At 40.2% G+C, this 9894-nt stretch overlaps 1 protein-coding gene across 1 annotated transcript; it reads left to right on the top strand.

Annotated features, from left to right (window-relative positions):
- The first annotated feature begins 2505 nt into the window (after positions 1-2505).
- LOC139723628 (diablo IAP-binding mitochondrial protein-like) lies at positions 2506-9509 on the top strand. The gene is made up of 5 exons (XM_071634856.1): positions 2506-2522; positions 3493-3673; positions 4967-5098; positions 8343-8474; positions 9270-9509. Exons 1-5 carry the CDS (start codon positions 2506-2508, stop codon positions 9507-9509), a joined length of 702 nt encoding a protein of 233 aa, XP_071490957.1.
- The last annotated feature ends 385 nt before the right edge of the window (positions 9510-9894 follow it).

The raw sequence follows: 9894 nt of genomic DNA, 5'->3' as shown, positions 1-9894 counted from the left end.
CCATTTGAAAACCAATTTTCATCAAATAAACGTTGAAACCTTCTTAAAATTACATGCTCTCTCATGTTTCATAAGAGGCTTTTCCCTATCTCACTTAGGAATGTTCAAAACATGAAACCCTACCTCAACCAGTACTGTACAGTCCCTTTAAGACACAAGTAGGCTTGCATACTGTCATAAAGTAGCCCGATGAACATTGAGGGACTACGGATTGAAAAAAAAATCAATTCTATTAAAAATGGTATGATTAGGAATGTTATTTCTAATGCCATGAGGTCCTGACTTATCCCGAACGCCCCTGAAAGGTCGAGAGAAAATGAAACGGAGGCAGAAATACCCCCTCTATCGATCGCCCCCAGTGATTTTTAGGGCTTACGACTGCCGCGCCGAACTGAACTGAATTCTAGAACAGAGGTGAAATGTTGACGGAATCTTGAGTGACATGATAATAGTAAGCCTAAAACATGCATGGGGAGTGATGATATTTTGTTTTCGTTTTGCTTCATGAAGAGTCGGCGTAGCGTGCCGTGCATAATTAATAGGAAACGAACTTTTAGCTATTAGTATTGCCTTCCAGCCTAACATTACAGAACACTGTACGTGTAGTCCCATGTATTAATAAACATGTCACTAGATGGAACTGCGATTTTCCGTCATGCATGACCTGTCCTGGATCTATATCATATATAAAATTATAAGATTGACAAGAATGTGTAGAAACCTACGGTAAGTTGTAGTCTTACGTTAAGTAGGCCTAGGTCGCTTTCACTCTGCGTAGATTCTACCTACAGCTGTTGTCTGTTAATGTTGTGAATGCTAACAGTAACAGTCCGGGAAACCCGCTCATGAGGACCGCTCCCGCGTACGAGGACTGCCCCGCCTCATGAGGACCGCCCCCACGCCTCATGAGGCCCGGGGGGGGGGGGGGGGGGGGGGGGGGGGGGGAGGAAGCCCCGCCCTATTCACTTCTTATTCATCTCACATCTGACGTATAAATTGTCGCAACTTTGCACAGTGATTTTTTGTTACACACACATGTCCACTATCCATGATGAAAAGAAGAAAAAATCCTGTCTGTTTTTTTTTCTTTCAAAAATCGAGTCAACCGATGCAGAGTGCCCATCAAAACACGAGCGCCAGCGTGTTCGCACAATGCAAGACTGCCGCACCTAGCGGCCTGATCCGACTAATGATATTTGTATGATTATTGTTTAATCTGTTCACTCAGTGTTGGTTTTTTTTTGTGCTGCTGTTTGTAATTTTGTAATTAATATGTTATCCATTTGGTACATGTTACAGGACTTTAAATAGCTTCATATAAGGCTCCACCGTCCTGTCAAGTTCCTATTAATGCTTCATAATTTTTTAGTTGATGTTTATATTTGGTATCAATGGCAAACATGTCAGTTTACTTTATGGACACTTGACGGCATGATTTTGAATGTGATTCATTTGTACTTATCTGTTTTGTATGTTCTCTGTTTATTTGTATGGTTTTTATGAAGTATCGAATGACTAATCCAAAATCCAAATCCCCCAAATAGAAAAGACTTCCTTATGTACATCGTACCCCCTCTAAAATTGTCTCAAAACATCTCTAGGTTGACATTCTAAAAGAGGAGGATAATTTTGATGGGGGTTTAGTCTGGGGCGGGTGTGGTATTTTGGGGGGTTTAATTAAAAAAGGGATATAGATATCTGTTCTAGATCTAGATGTATGGGAAGAAAGGTAATATTCTCTGTGCTTTTTGCTGGAGATTTATTAATCAGTCAAGCAATCTTTTACTATGCTAGAAGAGGGAAAATATGTTGAATTTCTTTCATGTAGTGTGCATACGCCATGCCATAAACTGTTGATAGTCTTCTCATTCAGTGATGGCTGCACCAAGATTTAAAAAAAAAAGGAATAGCATTTCTTAAAACTTCTACCAGTTCTGCTTCTATGATAATCCTTAATGGTGCTTTTCATCAAGGCCCGTTCAGCAACTGAATGTTAAAATCCACTAACATCGTTGCATTCCCTTGTTGCATCATTCAGGTTTTATTCTCCTTAAAACATAACAGAACAACCACACTACGAACTTTCAATTCATTTAATGGGTACTGTTCACCACACAATGCAGAGCTCTAGCTAACTACAACACATGTATGTGATGAAAATGAAGATGTTACGTGTACTTCAAATTTGTGTTTCTTGTGCAAATGAAAAACAAATTGTCCTTATTCAGTTTTTAGTTGTAGCCATGATAAAAATCATGGGTATCACATACCAAGGTGTGACTTGAATCAATGACCTGATTGCTAGACAGACATCATATCTACTCGATTACTGGGGTTCCATGCAGCAGTATGAAGACAACCTATAACCTTTTTTTTAAACTATCCCGACAAAAATTCAATGCATGCATACTCAGGTTGTGTTTGTTTGCTTTTCTTTTAACTTGCAGGGTGCCATCTGGTGTCATCAGTATGATTGTTTTCAACCTACCTGTAGTTTGTCTCAGAATGATTGGAAAACTCAGGTAAGAGGCCAATATGGAAATTTTAATTTAGTAAACCTAAACTGTGTGTTCTGTATGAGTTTCATTTGATAAGAATCAATCATGAGTAGCTTCTAGTAACGGTACTACAAATGTATCATGTAACGTAGTTACAACTGTAGATATACAGTACATGCATGTGTTTGACAACAGCAGTTTGGCTTAACCCGTTGAGGATGGTTTGATTTTGCTACGGCATGCATTTCCCATAGACACCTGCTCGAGTATGCTTGGGACTCGTCCTCAACAGGTTAACAGATGTGCTTTTCACTTGTTTCAATTTCACTTATTAGAAATCAGAATGAAATTTGCCATGGAAAGACATACTGGTACAGGCTGGTCATATTAATGCTTACACATACACGTACATAATTGTACCGGTACTCCCAAGTGAAAATGCAGCTTCCTAATGTTAAATACATTGTATACAGGGGATTTAACCCATTCAAGAAGTCAGCAAAATATGTGCTTCAAAGGGATGCTCACCTGCACTTGAGATTCTTTAGCTGTGTGTGTACTTAATATAGATATCAGTGGTACAGCACTGCAAAATTTCTTACAGGAATTCTATCATTGTTCCATACTTGCCAACGTTTTCATTTGAGAAAGCGGTAGAATCCAGGATGCCTATGCTAGCAGCGCTAGCTTGAATGCTAATGAAATCTTTTAAAAGTGGTAGTCTACCGCCAAATGCGGTAGAGTTGGCAAGTATATTGTTCAAGCCAGGCCAGCCCTCCCACTATGTGGTGTCAAACATGGTACCATTTAAGTCATGGATTAGTTGTTGAAATGGCCATAATATGAAAAGAAGATCTAAAACACAAGCATATGAATCAAAAGAATTTCTGCAATAGACTACAGTGTCTAGAGAAGAGTGTTGCTACATTTTTTCTTTCGTGTTGCCTGTATTGACTTGGGTATAGTGATTACACACGTTGACTGTTCCTTCTAGAGTTTTCACCACGCATTTGGCAAGGCAGCATGCGTGGACAGAAGTGCGATCTTCCCCTGGGGTCAAAGGTGTCTCGCAATGTCTGTTGAACGTGCTGAAGACTTCTGTTGGGCTCACGGGAGTTGGTATTTGCGCCCTTCCAGTTAAAGCTGTGCCTGAGAAGCCATCCCAAGGACTTCCGGTGAGTGCTTTGTCCTTTTTACTCATTCAGTTTAGTTTAGTTTCGTTTTATAGCACCTTTAATCGACAAAGAAAAAACACAGAATGTATCTCAACTTAACAAGAATAAAATTCGCTCACAATGCCAACAAAACTCTTCACACAGTATAATTTAAAGGCATATTTTACCATTTGCAGATGAAACAAAAACCCAGCAGTAGTTCTTTGAAATAGTTCTAAAGTGTGAGTCAGGGATAGAAACAACCGCTGTAAAAATTTGAATATGTTCTGTAAAAGTGGAAATTTTCGCGCATTTCGCGGAATCAGAAACTAGCGCGAAAATAAAAGCACGCGAATATTTTTGCTTGCCACATGTTCCTGTGCGTGATGTCTTGATTCCGCGAAATTAAAAACACGCGAAACTCTTCTTACCTGGCCAAGCGCGAAAAATTAGTCGGGCGAAAATATCCACTTTTACAATATTCAGTTGTCGATGCTAAGTATCATTAAATACACAAACTGTGAAAAATAGTTATACAGTTGAACCTCTCTTATCTGGCCTCCCTTTATCCGGATCTCTCTATTATCTGGACGCATTCTCGCTGTGATTTTTTTTTTTTTTTTTTTAATAATTACAGGAGGAAAGGGGGATTCCCAACTCCTTGAGAACTCCTAAACAAACACACAATTACTTCCAACATGATTAACATACAATACATCAAATTTCCTTCCAAATTGCTGACCTTCAGACATTTTAACATCCCCAAACAACCCCGAATAGTCGCAAGAACATGGACACAAGATTATGCGCTTGAGTCCTCTCACATGTAACAATGAAAAGGTTGCAGTATACACATTCCTACATGTGGTACCACAATGGGCTACATCAGTACATATGTATGTATATGCACATGTATAAAAAGCATTGAGTCTCCCGTATCCGGCCAAATCCCTTATCCGTATGAGCCCCGGTCCCGACTTGTCCAGATACGAGAGGTTCAACTGTAATAAGAATGTTTCCAGACTAAACCATCTACAGCTAAGGGTTTATTAAGGAAAAATATTGATATCTGAGGCTTTGATACTATATATTTTGTATATTATATAATTATGTTGATAGGTTAGGCTTTATTGCAAAGAATTTATATGGTAGAATATGTTGTGATACAACAGACCTACACATATGGATTAAATGTGATATCTTGAAAAATTTCTAAATCACTGCTCCCAAAGGTAAACTGGATCTTTAAAAGGACTGACCGATACCGTTGTGACAGTCTATGAAACATCATGTGCTGGTGCCTTTCTGTTGCAGGAAGTAAATCCAAACAACCTCACCAGCGGCACGCTAATAAAAAATGCAGCTTCAATGGCCGTCGACTCGTCATCCACGCTCTTGACACAGACCTTTGTGGCCGTCATGGAGAAATACAAGGAGCTTGCTCAGGTTGGGCCTGAAAATAATGATACAAAATTAAAATGATATTCTGTGACCAGTCAACTCAAAACAAACCAAAAGTTGCAGATTAGGATTCTATGTCATGGACCAAAATATGTCACCGCCTCAAAATTTGCGGTTTGTCTTCTTTATTCAGGAGAATGATATTTACTCTACCACATGTCAAATGTGAGGTCCAGTTCAAAGAAAAAAATGGCATATTTTCTGCACTTCATTTTGTTATTATCATTTTTGTGTGTGTGTGTGACAGGCACTCTTTTTCCTGCATACCTGAGTGCCCTTATTAACTCTTTATGTGCCATGGTGGAAACCCCCTGTGTGCCACGTTATTCTGAGACAGGAAGGTAGTCATGCTCTGAGAAAGAATTCTGTTTTTCCAATTTGTATAACTCTTACAAATTTCTGTTAAGACGGGCATACTAGTAGGCAAAGTTAAAGAGGAATGCCAAGCTTTGTTGTCCCCGCCGAACGAGTTCGAGCAGGGGACTATGAAACGGGCTCCGTACGTGTGTGTGTCCGTGTGTCCGTCTGTCCGTCCGTCCGTCTGTGCGTCCGTGTGTGATCAAAATGTTCAATTTGCTACTTCTCTGTCATTTATGAGCCAATTTTGATTCTGTTTGCTTTATATGATAGCATTACATGGGAGCTTTGAAACTTCTACACAGAATTTCAGTCGTGACCTTTGACCTTGACCTTTGACCTATATTGTACATTTTGCTTCAAAATGCTACTCCTTCGCCATTTCTAACCCGATTTCGATTCCGTTTGCTTTGTGTGATGGCACTAGGTGAGGGCTTCAAAACTTCTACACAGAATTTTGACCTTTGACTTCTTTGACCTTTGACCTTGATTTTTGACCTGTATTGTACATTTTGCTACAAAATGCTACTTCTTCGCTATTTCTAACCCAATTTCACTCCCGTTTGCTTTATGTGATGGCACTAGGTGAGGGCTTCAAAACTTCTACACAGAATTTTGACCTTTGACTTCTTTGACCTCTGACCTTGATTTTTGACCTATATTGTACATTGGCTACAAAATGCTACTCCTTCGCCATTTCTAACCCGATTTCGATTCTGTTTGCTTTACAATGTATGTGATGGCACTAGGTGAGGGCTTCAAAACTTCTACACAGAATTTTGACCTTTGACTTCTTTGACCTTTGACCTTGATCTTTTACCTATATTGTACATTTTGCTACTAAATGCTACTTTCGGCGGGGACATATATTACGCACCGCGTAATTTCTACTTTTCCTTGTTTCGATATGAATTGTATGACGAATCTATTTTCAAGTTTTCTTTTGAATGACCAGTTGCTACATTACTGTAAAGGCATGACTTTTGCACATAATAACTGTGACAAAAACTTAGAATGTACAAGCAAATCTAGTTGGGAACGCCGCTTGATAGTCAATTACCACATAGAATGCAAGCCGTTTAATGAGAGGAACAAAAGCATGAGGGACGCTTTCATTGTGCAGCGGGATTAGCGGTGATTAGTGATTTATCGATCGGTTTTGGCGGCTTTGTTTGTTGAGCAGAATATGCGAAGTTGGCGCGCCGTCGACTGAGTCAGACGTGCGAACTTGGTACATAAAGAGTTAAATCTTTCAATCCCTTTTCTTCATTTTCTATGAGACCGCCCCTCTGAACTCTCTCTGTTTCAACCACTCTGTGAATGGGAAATCTGTTTTATCACAATGTTTGTGGTTTTTGTGCTGGGTGGTCACATATGGTTCTATCATGTCAGAACCCTATCTAGTGTGCTACTAAACAGTGGAGGCAACTCAAAAATTTGAATTTTATGCTCTTACCATTAATCTTAAACAACTGAAATAGTATGAGGATTATCATACTCTTTAACCCGTAGAGGACGGGTTGATTTTGCTACAACATGCATCTTCCATAGACCCCTGCCCGAGTATACTCTGGACTTGTCCTTAACGGGTTAAGAAATACAGAATGTGAAAATTGAGACCACCTAATTCACCTTCTGAAAGTGGTACCTACCTTTAAAGGCATAATTTACCATTTGCAGAGGAAACGCAAACCCAGCATTAGTGCTTCAAAATAGTTTTAGAATGTGAGATAGGAATAGCAACAGTCAATTTAAATATTTGAATCAGTATGAATAATTTTGATTTATTAAATAAACAAAATATAAACAGTAGTTAAAAATGATAAATATATTTATAGACTAAACAATCTACAGTTATGATTTGCTGAGAAAAATAGTTTTACACATATATATCTTCTTTTATGTTTTAGACTTCCCTGCAAAATTTTTACATGTTATGTGATAGAACTGGCCTACACATTAAATTGTGACCCGCTACAACAAAATGGTCCTAAAGTCGCGCACGGTCGAAGCCGTGAAAATCGAGTTTGAAGTCAGAGCATCAAAATTGGTCAAAACTTAAGATTTTCTGAATTTGACATATTATTAGAGTCTGACATGTCTTCTATCATCTGTGGAAATTTTGAAGGAAAATGATTAAAGGAAAGACCAAAAAATAGCGTTCTTCTGGGCCATGTTTTTTGGGCATTTCAACGAAACAGAAACGGGTTCGAACATTTGGATTGAGCGCCACACGTAGGCTCCGCCCTTAACAACAACCAGAGTGATCTCATTGGTCAGTTTGCTGCTTGCCGCTAACCGAAGCGTGAAGCTCGCACACTGCCCAGTCGACTGGTGCGTGCTAGCGGGGTGCGCTATGCATCCTGGTCACTGATTGGTCGGTGAGGAGACCGCCGACGCTGTGGTTGAATGAGCATTTCGGGGGTTGCTAGGGCTTACCCTCTATTGTCCGGAGGTGAATACTGACTTGCGTGTCCCTTGATCGGGATTGCTTCGCAAGGAGAACTTTTAGGGCGCTTTTCTCGAAACAGTGATTTCCCAGACGTCTTGACATGCTCTCTTTTAAACATCGATATCTCCGCAGCCGATTATTTCTATAAGATGTGTTATATATCAATTTAAAGCAGGAAGATTAGGGAATTGTGTCATGCAATTTTCAAATAATCGACCACGCCCGACTTTAGGATCATTTTGTTGTAGCGGGTCACAATTATGCATCATTTTTATGTGATAGCTTTAAGCAAGCTCATTACATGCATGATGGCATTTCCCTGTGACATCTTCAAGTACTGTGGTCTATAAATGGCTTTTCATGAGTACATGTACCATGCCTGATACAAACTGTTTTGTTTCTGGTCTCTGCACCACCCAGGATATCGAGAATCTGATGGAATTGCTGCAGAGACACCGCCACCTTAAGAAGCTGGGGTACGAAACCCAGGACGTCTGGCAGGAAGTGGTTGAGGCCAGGGTTCACATCGACGACAGACGGCACGAGATACAGGTGTGCCTGAATGCATGCTACCAAAACTAGCCCAACTGTGTAATGCATTGAAGGGAGAAGTTCACCCGAATATGTGTGGATTTAGTGAATGTAGCAACTTAAGTAGAAGACATTGGTGAAAACTTGCTGACAATCCATCCAAAAGTTGTGAATCTTTGTAGAGTTTTGGTGTTGCTGTCACTGGATGAGAAAACTACTATCAGTTTGTGATGTCACATGCGTACGTAGACCAATATCAAGAAAAAGATAAAAAAATACCAACATACTTTCATTTTTGTAGTATAATTTTAAAAAAAGATTGACATGGCTACTTCAGAAGATGGGGAATATTACAGCTTTTGTACGGATTGTCTGATTTTCCCTAAACTTTCACTGATGTGTTTGATCAGTATTGCTGCATTCTCTCAGTCCATACATTTTTTTTTCTCTTTTTTTTTTTAATGAACTTGATCTTTATCTCCATGTAGCTGAAGGTTGTAGAACCCTTTGCGCGAATAACATTCACACACTTCTTTGGAATGTAGAACTCGGTCCCTTCCTATACTCTGATTAAGACTGGTGTAATGTTCTTTGGAGCTGAATTGTTAAACTTGTTGCTTTTCATTGCTCCTGTCAGGAAATTGGATAAATTAAAAACAAAAATTGTATAATGTTACACAGAGATATTGTTTTTTTTCCCTCGCCCTTCTCATGATTATTTCAAACAGATACCGTACTATTTTATTCATATGCAGGCAGCTCATTGATAGTTATGAGAAACTTAAAATGTGGTCTCATCCAAACTTGATTCTCCAGGATTTGGAAGCCATCCTGAACAGCGCCCTCTTGGCTCTGGAGGCAGCGTCCGAGGCTGCCTTCCAGGCGGGCAACGAGGAGCTGGCGATGATGGGACGTGACCGCTGTCACTACGCCAACAACCAGCTGGCCATGACCAGGGCTGTGATCAAGCAGTCGGAGGACGCCCTCGTGCGGCTCCAGGCGGACGCGATACGAGAGGCCGAGACAGATGACGGGGAGAAGGAGGCAAAGTCGTGACATGATGAAGCATTTGTTGAGTAGCTTTGAACAGTATCTTGCTATTTGATTAAACGCACCGTGGCACGGGGATTTGTGGGGTGGGAAGGCGGGCCTGGATCTGCTATATTTGACATTCTGTGTAGTGAATTGAGTACAGCCTTGTCACTGATTTAAAGTACACCCACAGCTGACTGGAGTCGACTGTCATTGGTGAGTGTGCACTTTGATACATATATTCACTGACCAGTGCTGGTAGGGTTTTTGTTTTTCCTCGGTGGGCAGCAAATAAATCAGACCACCTATCCCCATGCTACTGGTAAAAATGTATGTGCATGCCATGATACAGAAATGGACCGTGGCACATACAGTGGAATAGTTTGGCGGCTTCCTACACACGTACAGT

The sequence above is a fragment of the Diadema antillarum genome, unplaced genomic scaffold, assembly GCF_040938485.1.
Source record: "Diadema antillarum isolate AM-2024a unplaced genomic scaffold, OU_Dant_1.0 scf00000196, whole genome shotgun sequence".
Taxonomy (NCBI): Eukaryota; Metazoa; Echinodermata; class Echinoidea; order Diadematoida; family Diadematidae; genus Diadema; species Diadema antillarum.
This window is presented reverse-complemented; position numbering and strand designations above follow the sequence as displayed.